Source organism: Haemaphysalis longicornis, unplaced genomic scaffold, assembly GCF_048455015.1.
Source record: "Haemaphysalis longicornis isolate Haplotype H1 unplaced genomic scaffold, Haemaphysalis longicornis Haplotype H1 scaffold_7, whole genome shotgun sequence".
NCBI classification, from domain to species: Eukaryota; Metazoa; Arthropoda; class Arachnida; order Ixodida; family Ixodidae; genus Haemaphysalis; species Haemaphysalis longicornis.
Window position 1 is genome coordinate 43,770,410 of NW_027526422.1, and position 22,224 is coordinate 43,792,633.

Genomic DNA, 22,224 nt, shown 5'->3' on the forward strand with positions numbered 1-22,224 from the left:
TTGTAATCTTGAAATAATTGCTTTTTTTAATTTTTCAACCACTGCTGACGAGAGTACTCACTCGGCGAGCCGGGCCGGGTAAAGTGTGTTTGGGGAACACACTCAGCTTAAAGTGCTTTATTTGTAAGGTGTCATTCGCATTTGCCGTTTAGCTGCTCCCGAATGACATTTTAGCCGAGTGCACCCTGTGGGAGTGCACTTAAATAGGCACGTTTGACAGGGGTATTACTCCAGCGTTCGCCGTAATTGCGGCAACACTTGTTCAAAACGGGAAAGACCCGTAAGCGTACGCCCCTCCAAGGTGATGTCCAATGATTAACACTTCCAAAAAAATGAAAGAAGCTCACACTTACAGCAACAATTATGGAGCTGAGGTCGTAGCGGCAGCAAAGAAGCAAAGCGGCTGCAATCGGGGACTTAAACCGCCGTGATGGTCGTGAAGGTTGCGTACAGCTTCGCTACCTTGAAGTCTTACGCGTTGGGGTGAGCTTCCTTAATTTTTTTTAAGACGATAGTCTTTCATAGACTAGACAAAGGGAACAAATTTCGGTACATCTGGCTGTATATCTAAATGCATATCTAAATGCAGCCAGAAATGTTTCTGGTAGTGCATATTCATTAGCGTGCCATTGGCTTGTTGGGCTTTTCGTAGCCTCCCGTGGTTGCGAATCAAGAGGCCAACCCGGGTCAGCGACCAGTATACGATGGGCCAAAAAGTTTCAGTGACGCATGGCTGTATCACGTGACCAGGGTGAGGGAAATGGTAAGAGATACGGGGAATGGGAGGGGCAGAGCGGGATAGAGGTGGGTAGAGAAAGGGGAGACGGTCGAACGAGAGGAGGTGGGGGGAAATAGAGCGGCATGGAATGGAAGGATGTGGTGGGAGAGGTGAATGGCGAATGAGAATGGGAGAGGTTGACGGAAAGGGCGCAGAGGAGGGGGAAGGAGAAAGATATGATAAGCTCCCGAAATATCTTAAGCAGAGAAACAAGCATACAGTAATCCATTTCTATTTTAATTTATATTTATTTATTTTTGTTGTTGTTGTAAACACACCGGAGGCCCCAAAGACAACCGGAAAGCAGTCCGCCATGATTTCTTTAGGTTACTTTTCTGAGATATGTGGAGCAGTGCAAGTCTAGTGTCCTTTAGATTTTTATTGAACTAATTGTTCATCAAAGCATTCCAACTGTTTGGGAGATAGGAGGGGTAAATAACAATGTAAATAAAAAAATGGGCCCCCGACAACAATCCTGAAAAACGCATAACATACGCCGTGAGGAGCGAAGCAAGCGACATTACGTATGAGCAGCTCTTATTGATTACCTATGTAGCACGATATACTATGAAGCATGCGCGATGCGTTTAACAATGAAATGGGCAGGTGGCGACTATCTACTACATCGCACAAACCATATACCGTAATTACCCGATTCTAACGCGCACCTTTTTTCCAGAAAAATAGGCCGAAAAATCGCATGCGCGTTAGAATCGGATACGAAGCTGAAACTGGCGAAACAGCTGAAATTTTGTTCCACCCATCGCCATCGCCATCTCAAGATGGCGCCAAAGCTTTTAGCAACAATTTTTCGGATCTAGGCGCCTAGGCTTTTCTATCGGCGTTCACATAAATCGTTATATTATTCCACTTGCGCGCTTGATAACAGCAATGGCAGCAGCGGCAATGAAGGTGCGCCGCTTCCACGGCTTACGAGCGGCTCCCACGCATTCACGTGTGGTTGGCTGAAGCGTACGCCTCTGGAGAAGCTCGCGGGATGGGCGTGCGAGGCGTGGGCCACGATCCCATCGAACATGGTTGAACGTTCGTTCAGAAGTGTGGCATCGCGAACGCGCTTGACGGCACCGATGACGAGATGTTGCGGTCAGCGGAAGGCGACAAGGAGCTCTCGGAGAGCGACGAGGTGTGAGATGAGCAAGATTACTTCGGGAAATAAATCGCCCGTTTCTCTCGCATTCGTTTTTCTTGCTCACAAAGTTCCTTGCGCGTTGCAATCGGAGGTGCAAGTTTTTTCGGTTTCTTGCCTGGAAAATCGGGTGCGCGTTAGAATCGGGTAATTACGGTACCTCTCTCACGCGTGCGCAGCAGCTTAGATGTTCACAACTGTTGTTCACAGTGCGGGAAACAAAGGACGGGACCAGGAATGAACTGAAATTATGGTGTCCGACTGACGCGCTGAGGCCAGGCCGTAAGGTTTGTATTTTATAAAGATTGTTTGCCTTCCACTTCCCCACACCACTCTTCCCGTCATTTCTCTCTGGGATACACGTTGTCAGAACTTGTCGCCAACGTGTTTTGTAGTTAATCCTCATGCTATGTTTGGCAGTCACCCCCGATTCGTGGTTTCGGTTGTTGGTTATCCAAACGCCTTCCTCCCTTTCTTGCTTTCATCTTTTTTCACGTGCTGTATGAAACAAATTCGCTGCTATAAATGTATTTATGAGATCTGCAAGTAAATCTTTCGAAATTCAATTACTGTGTTTAAATCACGTCTCTTTAGCCAAAATTCTTCACAAAAATTACAATGTTACAATGTACATTGGTCCGAGCGTGATCGCCCTGTCGAGTTGGGGACTGTAGCAACGTTTGCATGATGTTTGAAAAAGTCTTCAACTGGCGGCGTTCTTGTCGCTCAAAATAATGTTTCCGGAGTCGAAGTCACCGGCACACATAAAAATCCCTGCGGTCAAGCCTTGGGCTCAACGGGTGAGGCAGTCTTGTCCAGTTCTGCCTTCTGTGCCCGCCACTGAACGAAACACTCGATCGCCCAGACGACACTCGTCACCAGAGATACGGCAGCCAGGAGCATGTACATGCTCTCGTACGACGATCCGCTGTCTCTGAAGAAACCTGAAAACGAACGAAAGTTTACCATCACCTTGGAGAAATTTTCTACAGTTCCTCCCACCGCCCTTTTAAGTTTCAAGGCCGAATTTCTAGCCTCAGATTTTTTTTTTGGCTGCTTCGCGAGAGCGATTGGAAACGAGAGATGGTTGTGAACTGATTAACAGTGTTTTGCTTTAACCCTTTCAACCCGAAATTTTTAATTTCTAGCGAAAAGCTTTTTTGGTGTTTTCCTTATTACTGTGATCCTATAAGCTTGCAAACGAAAAATTGAGTTTGTGGGGCAAGTAATTAGCGATCGAGAGGCACTACATCAATTAGGCCATTAGGCAATTAAAATTTCAAAATCCACAACAAAATTATTTTTGCTTGTTTTCCTAAATTTTCCGAATCAGCGAGTCCACATACAAAAATAAAACGCGTATTGAAATTATCTTTTGAGTTACAGCCATGCAATCAAACTAGGACTTCGGTTTATGGGGTCACCCCGATGTCAGTTTGGTCCTCACTGCAATGCCTTCCTCTCTCTAGCGTTCAGTAGTAGCAAAAAATTAACAATGGCGGTATGTATCAAGATAGGAATTCTTGAAGATCTATTTCCCAGAAAACCAGCTGTTCCGATTTATTTTTCAATTTTCTAGAGGAATTTTGATTAATGTCCAAAATATAGGGCACCAGGGCCGAAAGGGTGAAAAGCTTTCCCACATTTGAAATATCCAGTGTAGGCCTATCTGACGCAGAAGCGTCCGATCGTACATTTAGATCCAGTACTTCGCACCAAGTTCGAATATTTTATTCCCACAGATTAAATATGCAATTAGAAATATTTTATATTAGCATGCTCGGCCGAGTACCCCCACAGCCGGGACCTTGTAACGCCCTGCATTCCCACGAAAATGCAGATTTGGTGAGACTTACACCCTTAATCGTTATTACAGCGCAAATGGAGATAATTGGTAAGTCACAATTTTGAAAGACAAAACAAAATCAAAAAAGAAAACGAATCACGAGAATGATCTGATGAAATCGAAAATATGCATGTTCTAAATCTCTCCAAAAAACCGAAGAATAAATGTAGAAAGACCGCAAAATAACGTTGGGGAGAGACAGAGAGAGAGAAAGGATGATTTATTGCAAAGTTTAGCTCCAACCTAAAGAGGAGCTCGCTACTCCAACCTTTTGAGTAATTGAAAGGTACAATGGTTGTGTTAATGAACCACGAGGTTAAAAGAACTACATAGAAAGGGCAAAATACGAATGAAAGTAGCTTGCAGAAGGTCTTGAATTCGGGCTAATTGGTATTCCATAACGTTCACCTTACGCGCACAAAAATAACACGGGCAAAGAAAACACGGACAAGCGCCAACTTTCAGCTGTATACTTTACTGAAACGGTTAAATGCCGTGGTCTCCAACGTTCCCGACAGTAAGTAATAAGTAGTGCGGGACTCAACCCAAGCCGGCCGGCTGCCCGACTACAGACGCTGGCTCTTTGAGCCGCATCATAGGAACCTTTTAGTCTTTCTCAGTGAAAACTTCCTCTTTGCGTACATTTCGACTCACTCGCCCCCACCATTTTATGCAGGAAAGCAAACTTTCGCAATTAAAAAATACCAGTAAAAGACAAGTTATACAGAAAACATTACAATTATACAAAAGATTAGCATAGCGGAAAAACTTGGTGCTGTCCCACACGTGTCAATCACTACCCCAACCACTTCTTTTTTTTTTTAAATGCTGCCTGCTTTTACGACAAGGCTATCGATGTTGTAGGGACACATTCGAAATCGCCTAGTTGCATTTCAGCCGCCTCTACTTTCTCACGTGTGCGCTGATTAGAATCATGAATCAATACGATTGAATTTTCAAAGTGTAGCTTGTGGGAACGCGACCTTAGCGCGTTCCCTTTGGTTCGGCTTCGCCACGCCGCTTGCTCCTCGCGAGAACTTGCTCGGCAAGACGTCGGCGAGGGGGATCGACCTCCTCGCCGTAGGAGTGTCTTTAAGCCGGCGAGCGCGCGCGGGATGCGAGCTGCGGGAGGAAGTCGGAGCTCGGGAAGCGAGGCGTCAGGACGCGCCTGGTGATCTCCTTCCTTCGAGGATCGGGCAAAAAGGAGGGCGACAATGGCTGCCATCGGTGTCCCGGCGAGGCAAACGCGAGCGCGCTGAGGCGGCGCCCCGGTGATGACTGTTGTCGCGGTGAGTCGAACCTCTCGATTCCCTTAGATTGCCCGGGCGAGGAACTAGATCCTCGCCGTCAACCAGCTAGCCTGCATGCTCTTTGGATGTTTGTTATTCAGTAATAAATGTCAATGAGCGAAAACACTTGTCGCTTCCTTTGTTCCGGTGAGCCACGGCCCGCCACGGCTGGCGCGGCACAGCGCGCAGCCGCGGGGTGGGAGATAGCTTGCTAGCGGGGCGAAACGAGAAGACGAAGACGGATTAGTCTCTCTCGTCGCCGGTTTTGCTATTGCAGGGGGAAAGTAAACCAATCTACTTTAACTCCCCTATAACCCCACATCTGGCGCATCAACGTGGGGCTGGCTCTCGGAACATGGAACATGTCTTTGTTCGGTGTGAGAAAAGTTCTTTGTCCGAACCTGTCAAGTGTTACTGCTAGCGTGAATCAGATCGCTAGCGGAGGCAGGCGTACTTTCTTGAGAGCGGAGTGAACGTTGCTACATCGTGCTAGAACATGTGAGCGCCGAGTTTTCTCAGTGCGCCGTTTAGGCGGGACGTTTCTGCCGCGGCAAATTGAGGCACTGAAATTTTGATGTCCAGCACCCATGACGCGCAAGGGCATAAGGTCCGCGCTGTAATTACAAGCCCGAAGTGAGCGAGTACGGAAGCTGCGTTGTTTGGCCCGATTTTCTTTTTCTCTGCTGTCTCTTTTATCGACTCCGGGAGTCGGGGCTCTTCGAGCCGTGTGGCCAGGGGCCACGGGTGCCGTATGGGCTGTCTGGTATTGCGGCTCGGCACCGGGCGTTCCGACATCGCGAGACGCGATGGGCGCCGCCGCTCATTAAGCTGTTTGTGTTGCAGCGAGCGGGTAGGGCCGACGACAAAGCCGATGTCTCCTTCACGGCTGTGCGAATGGGGCAGTAGAGCAAGCCTCTGGGTTGCCGGTCGTTGTCAAAGATGCGTGTTGCCCGATGGCTTTTCGGAGCCGGCACCGCGTGGGAGAGGGCACGACCGAGGAGGACGTAGCTCGGTAGCAGACGGGCGGGAAACGGCCCCTCTTCTCCACTGAATGGCGGGGTGCGTGTCGTCGGAATGCTTGTTTTAAGTGGTTCTGCACGTAGCGGGGAAAAAAAATCTCCTTCGCCTCGAGAAAGTCAGTTTTTGTGCGCTGTCGGAAACCGTCTTTTGACAGCCGCAATTTTTTAGCGTCGTGCCACGCGGCCGATGCTGAGGAATAGCATTTCTTCCTTGCCTGAGTTCAGGGCTTGCGGGAATGCTTGATGTGATACGCAATGCGAGTTGAGTCACCCAGGCTTGCTTGCTACGCGATGTCTGTGATGCCACATGCTGCTCCGGGTCGGCGAGCGTTCGAGAGCTGGGGAGCATTCGCGCCTGTCCTGGCGTGGCGGCTACTTGGAGGCGGCCTGGCAGCGGCTCCGTGGGAGCTCCCTACGGCTGCTGCTTACCTCCATGAGTGAGGGCGTGTTGGTGCGGGCGGCGCCGTCGTGTGCTTCATGGCTTGGCGTCACTTCGGTGCTGGGCCGCACTTTGCGGTCGGGAGGCTCCTGGGCCTGCTGATACGTCCTCGGCGCATCCTGGCTGAGAGCAGCGGCTGTACGGCGCAACGTTACGTACGGCGGTCATCTGTCAGCGCAGTCGCTACACTTGCTCGGGCTGGCTTCAGCCCTACCCTTCGAAACCCTGGCCTGCTGTCTTCGGCCAGGGCCGGACGGGACCTGCTGATAATCACCACCGACTGACAAGAGCGGCAGTACGAGCAACGATGCTCGTGTTGGCCGGAGCTGTGTGCTGCGCTACGTCGAACCTATGGCTGAGAACTCTGCGGTCCCCGTTGCATTGGGCCAGCTGATGTCTTCTCAGCGGGACTTGACGAAAGCAGCCCCGGACACCGCTGTCGACGACAAGACTGCACCTGTGCATGACATGCGTGTTCGAACAACCTCGGTGTTACCTGCGACACCTGAGCATTAGATTGTGCATGTGGCTGACGATGCATGTTTGATGACGGCGAGTGCGAGGACAGCTACTACGCGGGGGCGAACCTTCATGTTCTGTATAGTGTTACGAACATTGCGTTTAGATGTCCCCGTGTGCTATTCTTTCCACCGTACGGAAACGTTTAAGGTTGGAGGGATGTGGGAACGCGACCTTAGCGCGTTCCCTTTGGTTCGGCTTCGCCACGCCGCTTGCTCCTCGCGAGAACTTGCTCGGCAAGACGTCGGCGAGGGGGATCGACCTCCTCGCCGTAGGAGTGTCTTTAAGCCGGCGAGCGCGCGCGGGATGCGAGCTGCGGGAGGAAGTCGGAGCTCGGGAAGCGAGGCGTCAGGACGCGCCTGGTGATCTCCTTCCTTCGAGGATCGGGCAAAAAGGAGGGCGACAATGGCTGCCATCGGTGTCCCGGCGAGGCAAACGCGAGCGCGCTGAGGCGGCGCCCCGGTGATGACTGTTGTCGCGGTGAGTCGAACCTCTCGATTCCCTTAGATTGCCCGGGCGAGGAACTAGATCCTCGCCGTCAATCAGCTAGCCTGCATGCTCTTTGGATGTTTGTTATTCAGTAATAAATGTCAATGAGCGAAAACACTTGTCGCTTCCTTTGTTCCGGTGAGCCACGGCCCGCCGCGGCTGGCGCGGCACAGCGCGCAGCCGCGGGGTGGGAGATAGCTTGCTAGCGGGGCGAAACGAGAAGACGAAGACGGATTAGTCTCTCTCGTCGCCGGTTTTGCTATTGCAGGGGAAAAGTAAACCAATCTACTTTAACTCCCCTATAACCCCACAAGCTCACACCCGCGGCATTCACGGCAGTATGTTGAGAAGTTCCCGTTTTTCTTTTCAGTACGTTGTTCCGATGCTCACGCAGCCTGGGTTGGTGCACCGTGCCGACTGTCCATCCACAGGCCAACGGAACATGGTACAGAACACCGCCATCCCATTCGACGCACTTGATGTGATGCCCAACCCTAGAGCCAGTCTTTTCTTTTTCCATTGGACAAGTATGTGTCCCTACAAAGCCTAGCGAGCTTCAGTGGCGCGGACATGACAACCCGAACGCTAGCTCTCTGCCCCATTTTCTTTAGCCTATGTGCGATACCGTGCAGATACGGTGTAACAGCCGTCTCGATTGACTGTAGGGTTTAACGCGCCGACGAAACGCAGGCGATGAGGCGCGCCGTAGTGGAGGGGTATACGAATTAATTTTGACCACTTGGGGATCTTTAGCGTGCGCCGAAAGCTCGTACACACGGGCGTTTTTGCTTTTCGCTTCCCTCAGAAAAGCGGCTGCCGCGGCCGGGATTCGGACTCGCGTCCTTACGCCGCTCATTGCCGTCATGTGTACTGGTTGCATACCCTTTCGCTGCTAGCTTCTGACGCCTGCGGATAGCCTCGCAGACTGCCACAATGACTTGCTCAGGATACCCTGATTCGCTTCGCCGGGAAACCTGCTCCTCCAGAGCGCTCTGCACGTGGTGAACACGGGACTTCTTGAGGGCGTAGGTGAAGCACATCGTCGCTACTGAGCGTTTTACCAGTTTAGTGTGAGCAGAGTTATTTGGCAACAGAAGCTTCTGGCTGCGGGTGACGTAACTCCAGCAAGCCTGGTCACCCGAAAACGCGAGGCTTACGTCCAAATACTTTAATGACCCGCCGCGGTGGCTCAGTGGCTAAGGCGTTGTGCTGCAGAGCATGAGGTCGCGGGTTCGATTCCGGGCCGCGGCGGCCGCTTTTCTGATGGCGGCGAAAGGCAAAAACGCCCGTGTGTACGACATTTCGGCGCACGTTAAAGATACCCAGGTGGTCAAAATTAATCCGGAGCCCTCCACTACGGCGCGCCTCATCGCCTGCGTTGCGTCGGCGCGTTAAACCCTAGAATCAATCAATCAAAAACTTCAACGTGTTTCCTTCCGGTATTTCGTGCGTTATGTGAAGCGGATTCAGGCAATCTTCGAGCACTGCCAGTGTTGACACTTCATCGTTCTTAATGCTACTCGACGCACTCCTCCAAAGCCTAACCCAAAGAACGTCAACGACCCTGTACACTTCGATGACATTTGTCGACTTCAGTCTAACCGCCAGAATCGAAATAGTCCGTGTTATTTTCGCGTGCTTAAAATGAACGTTTTAAAATTAGCGAGAATGGTGAACCATGTAACCGCCTGCATTTCCACAAAAATGCAGATATGGCGGAAGTAACACCTTTAAATGCAGATAATTGTTCGGACAGAATTCTAAAAACCCAAAAAATGAAAAATACGAAAAAGTTGTAATTAAAATGATATGACAAAATCAGAAATATGCATATTATACATCCATTCAGAAAACCGAAAAATAAACAAAGAAATTCCCGCGAAATAACGTTGGAAATACGTATAAAAGTAGCGTAAACGGACCAACTCCGCAGTAGGCTTTCAATATTCGGGGGAAAACATAATTAGCGAAGTAAAGGCACTTTTTTCATCCCTATAATGACATGTATTTACATTATCTTCATCCCTATAATGGCATGTATTTACATTATCGCCGAAAAGAAACAACAGACAACTCAAAAAGAATAATACACTACAAAGCATCTCGCTACTCATAGCCACGTCTGGCTGTAAAGAACTGTATCATCTTGACGAAACAGCGTAAAAAACGGGGACACTAGGAGAGAAAGACAACAGGACGACGCTGTAGGACGACACAACAGGACGACACAACAGCGTCGTCCTGTTGTCTTTCTCTCCTAGTGTCCCCGTTTTTTACGCTGTTTCGTCAAGATGATACATAACCAGTACCAACTCGCCCAAATGTTGATCCTTCTACAGTAAAGAACTGACACTCTAGACAAGCGCTATAAGAAGGCTACGCATTAGTAGACATTTCTTTGAATTTCTGCAGATTTTTTTTATTCATGTTGTTCCAAAGGACTGTGAGTTGGGCGAGTTGGCGAATATTTCCCATTAATGATGAGTGCAAGAAGACACGACCAAGAAGAGGGAGAAACCGCAGCCCGGTCCTGTCCGCCTCTCGCAATATTGTGTCTCGTTTTTGTTTTTTGTTTTTCTTGCGCTGATTATTAATGAATATTTTTTTTTTCGATATTTCTGGACGTCTTTTGTTCTCTCCGAAGTTTACACCGTCCAGCAGCTTACATATTTCAATCTGAAGCCCTTCCTGTACAGCAAGTATGAAAACACCTTTACTAAAACAAATTCAAGGCGTGAAATGCTCTAATCCCGAGACAGGTAACAAGACCTGTGCTTTGTATATTACATAAAAAAAATTATCAATAACTTCGCTTTTGTGCTATTTTTCTATTACGATTGTGCTATAATGTTTAAATTTGCGAACAGCACTTTTGTTGCGTACACTGTCAATCGGATGGCTGAGGCCTCTGTCTGGTCGTGTTCACCTTTAGTCTCAGCCTCCCCTCCCTTGGTTTTGCCACGAAATAAAAATCCGAAATCAAAATAAAAAATACCTGCCTTAGGCTTTTCCCACTCGAAATTTTCACGTAAAATCAATGTCCCGAAAGAGGTGATCCGGGCACTGGAAACCTGCCTATTAGAAATGGCCGGGGGAGCGTCGCGAGGCCGTTGACGAGGCAGTGGAAACCGATGGCCATGGGCAGCTTCTTGAGGCCGAAGTATTCCACCAAGAGGACGGAGAAGAGGATCATGATGCTGCCGCTGGTCAGGCCGAACACGACGCTGGCCGCACCCAGGAGGACCATGGAGCTCGCGTAGATGACGCCCACCAGGGCACCACAAGTCGCGAGGAAGCCCACGGCCATGATGTCTCTCCTGCAAGCCAGCGTTTCACCAATTAATTCGTGGCCAATTGCTCTCGCGAGAATAAGATATGATGGGTACATTGATGCACGCGCAAATGCCTCTCAAGGAGGAGATGCCAGGCGAATGTCCATCTAGATTGCTGGGATCACGGTAATTATCTTAAGGAGGGACAATGGCTTGTAATTCTCCTTTAGTGTCAATTCACCTTTCACCGTCCTGGGGAACCCGCAACATCCTCACGGAGCTGGATCATAATTCCATCAGTCCTTCCGGTATTCGTGTTAACGCCATGAGGATGGCGATGGGAATTAATTGATGTAGGGACGTGCATACGAGGGGAATATTTGTAGTTGCTTTGAGCCAGGTGTAGTTTTTTTATGACACCAAAAGTGGGGTTCGAGATATACGAGATTCGAGCAAGGTGCACAGCGTGGGGAAGGTTCCGAGTAAACTTGGAGAACGTGGGGATCTTTTAGCTAGCACTGAAACCTCGTATCTGTACATGCGGGCAATTTTGATTTTGCTCCAGCGGTAGAGGGAAATAAAGCACGGTGCCGGGCTGGCACGAAAGCCCAGACCCGAAGCGTTTCTCGGTGGGCCTCGGCCGGGTTCGGGCTCAATGCCGCGGTTCAGGGGAGGGCTTGGGCTCAAAGCCGTGGGCCTCGCCCTTAATATCTCCGACGGGAAATGTAGAAAAGAGCGTGAAAAAGGATTTGAGTTTACTTCCACACGCTTCTTGATGCTGGCTGTACGCATCGTTTAAAAATATTTTTTGCCAGGGCAGACAGTCATTGTGCGTTTATTTTACAGTCTAGTCCACTTATAACAATATCCAAGTGCCAAAGAAATCCCATCGTTATAACCGACAATTGTTATAAGCGGGTTCCGAAATAAAAAGACGGAACAAAGCTCAAAACATTTTATTCGCATGCCAGCAAGGTCGTTCTACTACTAATTTGCGTAAAAGAAGCCACAGTCGGTCACTTTTGTTTGCCGCGTGTGAAGATAGCGCAAATCTTTTCCAAGAGCATCTACAGGTGCTTCACCTAGCTAAGGTAAATGTCCTTGGGGGAAACAAAGTCCCCGGGGGACTGTGTCACGCATTGGGCCTCCTACGAAGACACTACCTGAGTAGGCTGCGCAACCGCGTCATTAGAATCGGCACTGTTGCACTTTTGGTGCACAATATAACCGGATTCGATCGTTATATCCGATGTCGTGGCACTGGAGCATTGTAATAAGCGGATTATTTTACCATAGAAAGAATACAAAAGTTGACGGTGCCATAGCTGTTCATCGTTAAATCCGATATATTGTTATAAACGGTATTTTTATAAGTGGACTCGACTGTATTAGAATTTTATGTGCGGCATCAATATTTTATATTTTGGGTATAACATACCAAAAATACGATTACACGGAACGCCGCTGCGGAGAACGGATGAACGGATTAATTCAGACAACCTGGAGCTCTGCAGTACTGTCTGTGTACACGTGGGTTTTACATGTCCCAATCATTAAATTTCAGCTGCCGTGGCAAGGTATAGACATCATGGGCTAGAGAAACAACACCTCTGAGCCCCCACTGCAGGTAAAACATTTCAATACACGTACAGTACTCGTACATCGAAACGCGGCATTAGAAATTTCAGCATATCAACTTGTGCCAAAGACAACCACGTGATGGCTCCAAGAATATGGTCAACAAATGTGATGGTAGCTCTGGCATAAGAATACGCGCTGGTACTACGCCGATGTAACGGGAACTCAAGCCGGTGGCAGCTAAAGTACACGCACTGCTTAACCCGAAATTTTTACGTTTCAATCTATGAGTGCTATACAGCTTAGATGCTCCGTCTCATTGCCCTCTACGGAGGGCACTCAGCCAAATATAATAAACAAATTTCCTTCAGCGTCTAAGCCCGGGGCCGTACACGCCAACGCGGCCCTCCCTAGGCTTAGAAATAAAGGACCGGGCCCGGGAGCTCGGACTTGAGAAAATGGGCTTGGGCATGAGACGACGGGCCCGCGCAGGACCCGGGCTGGCCTCACTTACGGGCCGTGGCCGGGCCCGGGCTTGGTGCTACGGTCTCGATTCTGGCTCGGGCTTCACAAACCTGGCTCGGGACGGGCCCAGCCTTAAAATCAGGCCCGTGCAATGCTCTAGAGGGTAGGGCGCACTGTTTGGGCTTGTTAATGCAGCATCGTAGTAGCCCTCTTTTAAGTATTTTTATTCGATTCGCAAAACTGCTCAGGAAAAACATTAGAATTTTTTTCGTGGAAACAGTTCTTTTTTAGGTGAATTCAATGCCAAGAATTCGTATAAATGCGTAGTTCTTTGTTGGTGATGATGACAGACCATCCCGGAGCAAAGGATGAGTGCTCGACGCACCGACCTTCGACGGCGCGAACACATACGGACACCGCATTAGACATTCGGACGCAACCGGGTCACAGTCCCTAAAGACGACAAGAGTGCTAGCATTTCACCTGCCACCATATGTTGAATAGCAAAGAAATGTTCGATAAAACAATCAATGGCTGCGTTGCGAGCTACGCTATGCTCCTATACCACACCGTGACGGTGCATGAATCAATCATCTTGCTACATTATCTAAGCCTGATATAGCTCTTCATTCATAGCCTACATCAACACGCCGCCCATCTGAATTTTTCTGAACATTCCAGGAAATAGGTCTTTTTTAACACGAAAGTGTTTTATTCCCAGATACACGAGGATTTCGCTGAGGTCACATCCGCCACGGAAGTGACGCCAGTACAACGAAGCAAGCGGCCTGTAAAAGGCTGTAAAAGGTGCACCCCTGCACACAGGGTCTTCTTGCAGGGAAGCAACCTTTGGTACTAAAGAGTACAGCCTCCCAAATTTTTAATAATATAGCGGGAGCGACGACCGATCGGCATGTCAGCGCCTTATCACGGTGTTCACCGGCAAAATAGGCGAGGGTACGCGCACGCGCATCGAACTACCCTGTTGTGGATGTGTCGTCTGCTCCGGTGTTCTTCTCAGGGCATCACACCCCCTGTTTTTCTTATTTTGCAAGGCCGTTTCCTTACCGCCAAAGGTAGCTAAGCAGAGTGGGGCACAAAGTCATTCAGATGCAGTGACAGGGGTGTACCACTCTCAAGGAAACAGCGTAGCAGACGACACTCATACAGCATATACCCCTATGCGCGTGCGCGTACTCTCGCTTATTTCGCTGCTGAACACCGTGATAAGGCGCTGACATTCCGGTCGTTCGTCGCTCCCGCTATATTATTAAAAATTTGGGTGTCTGTTCGTTATACTTAGGCTTGTTCGTTTTCGAATATTATATTTTAACACGAAAGTGTTTTATGCCGCGATACCTCAAGATTTCACTGACGTCATATCGGTCACGGAAATGACGCCAGTACACCTTTTCCCAAGCGACCCGGCAGCAGGACGTCGCCTGCCAAGCACACCCACAATACAGCCGCCGACCCGCAAATCATGTTCAGCTGCACATTTTGCTGCACATTTCACTTTCGCGTTCTACTGATTCCTATGACAGAGGAATCAACCACAGTTTTCTTCCTGTTCCCTTTGTACCTGTGGCATATCTTCTTATCCGAGAGTATGCCGGAGGAGATGCGGCCCACAAAATCTCCCGCACCGTAGCAGGAGAGAAGGGCGGCGGCCTCCCACTTGGAGAGGCCCTTGCTGATTCCGTGATCTACGATGGTCACGCCGAACATGACCAGGTTGTACGCGAACACCACTCCGGTAACGACGATCACGTAGTAGATGGGGCTCTTCATGAAGCTCAGCTCGTTCAGTAGAGCGGTGATGCGGTCACTTTTCTCGCTTCCTCCCGCTTGTTCTCCTTGGGGACCATTCTGGGCCACCTAAAGGATACGTTCAAAAAGATCTTTTACTGGTATGTACTGGTGTGACTTCCCTTAGTGCAGTTGTTCTCAAATTGCGGTACCACCCCAACTCAACTCGCGGGACCACACCAATGGTTCCATGAGTGCCCCCGCGACACTTAACCTTTTAACACCAGACCTGTTTAAGCTTTTCATTCCACCGTCCAGCGTTACCAGAAAAAAAAAAACAAGAAAAAATAGTGAGCGCTCGTGAGCGTGCGCCTCGTGAGGAGCGCCCGGCGTCGGCCTGCTCGACCTTCGAGAACACTCTGCCCAGCGTTCATGGTGTGATCTCTCGCGTGCTGTCCTCTTCGCCAGTTTGCACGCGTTCGCGCCTCAAAAGGGGAGCACGGATGCCAAGTTCGCGCTACAGACGCCGAGTTCGCGAAGTAAGTTGCCGCGGGTTCTAGCAAGTGCTAACGCCGTCTGCTTTGGGAGAGATGTAAACGCCTCCGGGTAAAACGATCCGGGCCTGCCAGTCACGTAGAACTTTCAGCGGCAATTTGTGGAATCCATGTAAGGTGCAATATCCGGGTCTCCGACAAAGGGAGAGGGCTCGCCAGCTCCGCTGTTTCTGCAGCCTTGCACCGCTACATCAATCTGTGATTTTTTTTTTATGTGTGTCCTTATTACCGAAATTTGCCGCCAAAGTGAGGAAGCAACTTTGCTGCAGGGCACGAACGCTTGATTTCGCCCCGTAGTTCGCGTTTTAAGGTTGGCCTCTTTGCTCAACATCCTCATTATGCAAGAAAGCACGCGAAAGGCGGGCATAAAAATTGGTATATGGCCGACTTTAGCTGCAAGCGTAAATCACTTTACAACAGGGCACGTGTCAAAGCATTTTTTAGTGGGGTCCACCGTCATTTTTGCAGGCCCAAAAGGGGGCCCCACCACGCTCACTGTTGAGAACCGCTCACTCATTGAAATTGCGGGTATTTTAGTTTCTCTCTTTGACGCAAGAGGCATCTTAAAGCACTAGCAAAACAAACTCCGAAGTGGAACTGACAGTGCCACAATGCTATCAAAGGAAGTTCTGGTATTGATTTCATAGAGTGGAACTATTAAGTACTGCGGTTCAGAATTTCAGAACATTGCTTGTTCCAAACTAGCTGCTGTCGTCCTAGGATAAAAAAAATGATTCCTCACTCAGACTTGCTTTCACCGCCACTACTCCATTACGCTAAGAGCTACGCAGTGACGATACCCATTCTTGCAAAAGCGATGACGACAACTTCGCTGTGCAGTTCAAGAAAGTAGTATACGCCTCGAGCGCGGCCTGTAGGGGCGCCACTGAAATCCCCCTAGCGGCCCATTTCGAAAGCAGCCGCGGGAGTTCGCGCCCCGCTCCCCAGTGCCGCCGCTGCTTTTGCGGCGCGTTCAAGACTGAGATTTACCGTTTGCGGGCGTTTGAAATCCATGTTTATGTGGAGCAGTCACTCTGTTCGCAAATGGGGTGTGTTTACGAGAGAGTAAATGTTTCTGACGCGATGTTAGTGTGGTATATTCGGTCTGTATAAGCGCCAGGTATGTGTCACAGGCCAGCGTCGCGGAACCGGCGTATGATGGAGCCGATCGTAGTTACATTGACCTGAATTTACTAGCCGTGTCTCCGTAACCACCGGTTCATCAGATGTTCATGCTACGGCTATACACTACGATTTAAATCGGTTTTGTGCGCTTACATAATCAGCGGAGCACTCATACCTGACAACACGCCAGTTACGTTTGCCAATATTATACCTCAGATATTGATCACCACCATTTACCAGCCAGACTGTGTTAATTTCGGGAATATTCAACAAAAGTACGATGGACAATGCAAAATTATACTCGGGGATCAGCACATGACAGAGTCGTCTTGTCGTGAGGTGCGCGCCCGCAGACCTTCATTCGCTACATATATATCCCCTGCGAGCAGCGCGGAGACGGGCTTACAATATAAGCCGCATCCGCGACTAAATGCTTCTTCGAAATATCGTCATATTGCACAGGGAGCCTGCAGAATAAACCAGAAACTGAAATCAGAGGGCCTTATCACATACCACACTCTTTCAACGACACCTTTCATCGCTTGTTGAAGAGAAGAGCCTACCCTGTATACTTCCAAAAATGCGCCCGCCGTACGATCAGCTCTTCTTTGAAGTAGAAAAACAAAAGGAAAGTGAACGCGAGATGTGTGTGTGTGGGATTACTAAAACGTTCATTGCTTGATTCCGCTCCGCATTTGTACACAGCGTCCTCCTCCCCTACGCCCCCCCCCCCCCCCCCCCAATGTCTCGCGAAATAGCAGTGCATTTCGCGTATAGTTGGTCTAGTGAAACCTACCTGGCTTAAGTTTAGACGAACGTCTGTAGCATGTCAGAAGCTGCACTTTTTTTTTTCATTTCCGTTAGAGCTATTATGTTTCTTAATTCCGCACTTGCACAGCATTTATTTTCCCGTGGTTTCATTACTTTCCTTGGTTCTTGCTATATGGCGTGTGTGGGCACATATTTAACGACGCACAGACTTGGAATATACTTTACATTTTCGCGTGGTTTATGTTTTTATAAAAGGCGTAAGTTATTGTCCGGGATTGGGTAATCGCATCCCCGAAACATATTTTTCTGCGACGTATATATACGAAACGAAGCCGCATATGTTGTCCACGCTGCAAAATGAAGCCAATCTTTCATTGTGCCAGTATCAGGTCTAAACGAGGCGTCAGTAGAATTCATTTGTGCCTGATGTTTTGGAGGTGACATGGGTGATATGTTGCTGCCGTCGCCGACGCCCTGAAGAGCGGCGACGAAGCGCGCGGAACCGCGTCCCCGGGTAGCTCTTGCAGGCGATCGCGTACTCTACGAAGACGCAGCTGCTTTTTAAGTGACCTAAACGTACTCTTTGCCTATAGACGTCACCATAACAAGTTTTTTTTAGGGCGCGGAAATGTGAAAAGAAGCGAAATAGAACCAAAACTCTGCACGAGCCCCTATCAGTCACGCAGCGCAAATCCCGTCAACGCCGCGGAGAAGCGGCGGCAGGCGGCGCAGCGATCGCGAAACTCGAGGCGTATACGTGCCTTGTTTAGAGGTTGCTGCTCGTCCTTCTCGGGGTAGCCGTTTTCTTTCCCGAGACCTTTAAGTTCAACCGCTCGAGGCTGCCTCCTGCAACTTCTGCCCAAGACGTCGTCGGGCTTAGCGACGAGCAACGATCCAGCAACGGCGTTCAAGGTCAGGGCGCCGACGATGAGCAAAGTGTCGTGCAGCCCGAACTTGTCGTTCAGATGGACTAACAAAGGTGGGAAGATGAATGAAACCAGAGTGCCGCCGATGTAACTGATCCCGCTTCCAGATGCGCGGTACCTGTCGGAAACAGGTTCAGATAAAGTACCACAGCGATACATTTATAAGTTACAAAATATCTACACTTCAAGTAGCGTGCCAACGGGCGCACTGGCTGAATGCTCATATAACTTGAATTGAGAGCATATACCGCTGCAAGCGCTGCAAGCCGTTTAGACCAGAGCTACTTGATATAAAAGTTGCTAAACTCCCCATAGGCCCCATGCATCAAAAAGGGGCCCTACGATTGGTCCACTCTTTTGGATCTTGTTTTACAGTGGCGCCATCTGTACTATACAATCTGTACTATACTATCTGTACCGTGGCCTCCGCGATTTGCTGCCGGCGGCGCGCCGTTGCTCCGGCCGTCCCATTCGGCGCGGAAGCAAGGGAAGCGGTGTAATTTCGCTAACTCCGACACACGCCGCGAGGCGGCGCCGTTAGCCTAAGGTTGAAGCGAGGCTCGTCTGGCCGACGCTGCCTGCGCAATGAGTTGTAAATCAGCCTTCGTTGTCGCGTCTTTGGGATAGAAAACTTGAATATATAGTCTATGTATTTTTACTCGATCACACAAGTACAAAGTTGTTTAACGTGCGTTGTTTAACACCCACGATTGTCTTTGCACGCAGCTTTAGTGGTCGTTTGCTTGGAAGGCGAATGCCGAGAAGGGTTCTGTCATCTCGGGCAGAGTGAATGTCAGCGTGCTGAATTCTTTTTTCGCTGCTACATCATTTTCGCGCGATATCGCTGCGCGAAAATATGCTTTTTTTTTCTTTTAAGTTGTTTCGAATGCTCTGGGTATCCGTGTGTGTGTGTGTGTGTGTGTGTGTGTGTGTGTGTGTGTGTGTGTGTGTGTGTGTGTGTGTGTGTGTGTGTGTGCGTGTGCGTGTGCGTGCGTGCGTGCGTGCGTGTGCGTGCGTGAGTGCGTGAGTGCGCGCGCGAGAACAGCGTAATACCGATAAGCTCTCGTGTATTGTTTATAGGCAGGCGACTACGATAGTCAAATAATCTGTTAGGTTTCCACGGGTACGAATCAATCATATTTTTGCGTTTATTTAATATGCTTAGGGGTTTCAAGTACCTACTGCAATCACGCTACCAAATTATTTGCCGTGAGTGAAAAAGTCATGATATTCCGCGATGTCTTTCATATCGCTACCGACACTAAATATGTATTTTTTCGAAAGACTGTTTATGAATTTCTAGATTTGCTAATTTGTTGTCATGACATATTAAGGGCATTATTTTTTTCGGTGAGCAGTTCAGCTGATCACTAATATCTGTATGCACAACATCGGCTGTAAGTAAGTTGTTCGGGATATTAGTGAATAAACACATCAAGTGGAGAACTATACCAATCGCAACTCGGGTAAAGATTTTTATTACATTACTTAGACCACGTCCATTTATGGTAGACTGGAAGTCTCTCTGTACGTTTGTATATGCAAGCATGCATGCCAATAAACGGCACCAGCACGTGTACCCTGCCTATCGCGGAAGAAATACCGATAGCCATTTGGACAGTATACACTTCAGATGCTGAAGTATACAACGTCTCTGCTAACAGTATCGCGGTAGAAGTTACGCCAAACGTTTCAAGTAGTGTTGCCATGTCATCTACTTTATCTGTCAAAGACAGCACGTTTAAAGGAGAAAAAAGGAAACGACAAAGGGGGTATTTTCGTGTTTACTAATGGTTGGATTTCGGTCGGTTGAATTCCCATAATTTGGTTCTTGCTTGGAACGCACAGAATATGCGTTCCGTGCGTTCCAAACAACATGTACGAGATTTTTAGAAACAAAACCGGAAAACGTGTTGTGTTTTGGAACCATGCGTGACTACAAAAAGGAATACTGCTGTGCAATGGATTCACCTATGCATCACCCCGGGCATAGTCTACGTCAAAAATTCAAAGCACCAGTATCTACCCTAATGGCACCAGTAACTACTTCTACCTTTCACCTGCATTGGTGTGCGGTAACTTTTTTATTAAACGTCGCACACAGGGTGCGGAGGCCGAGTTTTCGTCCTCAGCACCCACCCGCGCCAGGGAAAACTACCTTAGGCTAAGCGTGCCGCGGTGCGGCGGAAAACGGCGAAACAGCCTCTTCGCAATTACGCTCTCTCCGGGCGATTGGAACGGCCGGAGCAACGGCGCGCCGCCGGCAGCCGATCGCGGAGGCCACGTCTGTACTAAACTATACAACGTGCTTCGCCGCTCGACGACCTGAGCGAAAATTGGTATTTGAGTGCTTACGCAAATTTGTTATGCCAAAGGAGCCCAATCTGTTCAACTATGCAAGGTTTTTATATACATACGAAGCAATAGTAGTAAAAAGAAATCCGCCCGTGGGGTCAACCATCGCGTGCGCATTGTCGCCTGCTGCGCGTCATGTTCGGTCTTCTGGCGGCAAAAAAAAAATAAATAAATGGACGCTTCGACGGCTTTATGCAAGCTGAAGAGGAATATTTAGAGCCGCTTGATCGGCTACTGGATTAGTTTTGGCATATATAGGTCAAACAGTAACTGCTAATTTAGTATTCAGGTCGAACCTATGTTGTGCCGGAGTGCCCGCACAAGCGCTAATTGGTCGAGGCCATTGCGCGGACGCAGAAACTATGGCAACTTAAAAACCGGAGTTAAGATAGCAGTGAAGAACTTGTGAAAGCACAAAAATAAAGAATTAAGCACCTTTAAAGCAAATTTTAACGTTAAATTGGCCGTCTGAATCATTGGTATGATTTCTGGATACGGCGTGCGGTCGCCGCGGTGGCGCCACCGTACGCACGATCCAAAGAGGGGGGGGGGGGGGGGGGGATGCCTAGGTGCGGGCCGCTTTTTGAGGCGGAATTTCGCAAATCCTTACATCGAAGAGCTCTGGTTTAGACGTCAGTAGTGTCACTAGATAAGGTTACAGAGTATCGGCACTCTTTTCTCCTATGGTTCTGTGCCGCCGCCGCGATCATTGGTCAGTTCACCTCACGTGACATTTGTTTACACTGCGACTGTTCATGGGCGCCGCCATTTTGTTGTTCATGTGTTTTCCGTCGGTCAACTGTGGTAGTCTCAGCTTGTCCTCCCTGGTCTGCGGCTGTGCATTTCAGCTGCAGAAGTGTGTCCGAAGAGGCCGTGTTACTGCGACTTCGGCACTGTTATTTACAAATAACCCCGTCCAAGTTGGCGGTAAGGCCACAGAAGCGGCAACCTGGCAACACTGATCAACAACAAAATGGCCGCCGTTGCTCACTTGCGCGCCGCAGTGAGGGTACTCTGTATCTTATCTAGTGACACTAGGCGTCAAATAGCACGGCAACAACGGTGTGAACTAGTTCCCTAAATACCCTGAAGGGAACACTGCTGCTCCCGCTGCATCTTTGCGGAGTGAACGGGCGATCTTCACAGGAGATATAGACCCATTCAACGATGCCATGCCAGCTCTGCTTACACGTTGTTGTCACATAATACAATTAATGCCTTCGATTGAATGTGCTAGCTCTCACAGGCCTATCCTCCACAAATCACGTGTAGTAGGAGGAAGATTTAACGTCTTTTCCGCAACGACAATCTTACCACTCCCCAGTAACAGATGACGCTGGAAAAGATTTGCATTGCACAAGAGTTAAAATTCATGCCGGGTATACAGTGATTGCTCCAAACACTTACTTCTTGAAGTGTGCGTTGATGGCTACCATGTTTGATGGGAAAATCAGGCCTTGACCTATCGCTGCGATAGAAAAAAATGTGGTTTGGTAAATTTCCGATACTTTTTGCGAGGGTAGCAGGAAGCGAATAAATCTCCAAATCAAGAGGCATTTAGAAAAATTGGGTCCGAACAACCAGCACCTAATCTGCCCTGGCGTTCTCAATGTATATACCTACAACTTCATAGAAGACTAAATTATATTAAAATCTCAATATGGGTTCTCTTGTCTGTCTAATTTTTCCTGAAGTTGTGGTCGGTGCTAAGACCACAATATTGCGAGCAAGTCGCCAGCAGTCCCTTTATTTCAACGCCCTATCCGATTTATTTCCAGCGCGCCGATGAAAAACCACCGTGTCTGTAGTATGCACCCCGCTGCTTTGTATTTGTCGTCGTATTCAGATGGTATCCATCATTATATTCAAAAGCAACTTTATATTTTAATTTTATTGACAACGG

At 48.9% G+C, this 22,224-nt stretch overlaps 1 protein-coding gene across 2 annotated transcripts in view; it reads right to left on the bottom strand.

Moving 5' to 3' along the window:
• Positions 1–1,137: 1,137 nt before the first annotated feature.
• The window catches only part of LOC144145408 (monocarboxylate transporter 12-like), a 43,637-nt gene continuing 22,550 nt past the window's right edge, over positions 1,138–22,224 (bottom strand). For both annotated transcript variants that reach the window (XM_077677009.1, XM_077677008.1), the window contains exons 4-8: positions 21,729–21,789; positions 17,802–18,084; positions 14,424–14,719; positions 10,602–10,843; positions 1,138–2,869 (exon numbers count right to left, since the gene is read on the bottom strand). In XM_077677009.1, coding sequence (XP_077533135.1) covers positions 2,706–2,869; positions 10,602–10,843; positions 14,424–14,719; positions 17,802–18,084; positions 21,729–21,789 — 1,046 coding nt within the window. In that variant the 3' untranslated portion in view covers positions 1,138–2,705. The remainder of the gene's footprint in view (positions 2,870–10,601; positions 10,844–14,423; positions 14,720–17,801; positions 18,085–21,728; positions 21,790–22,224) is intronic.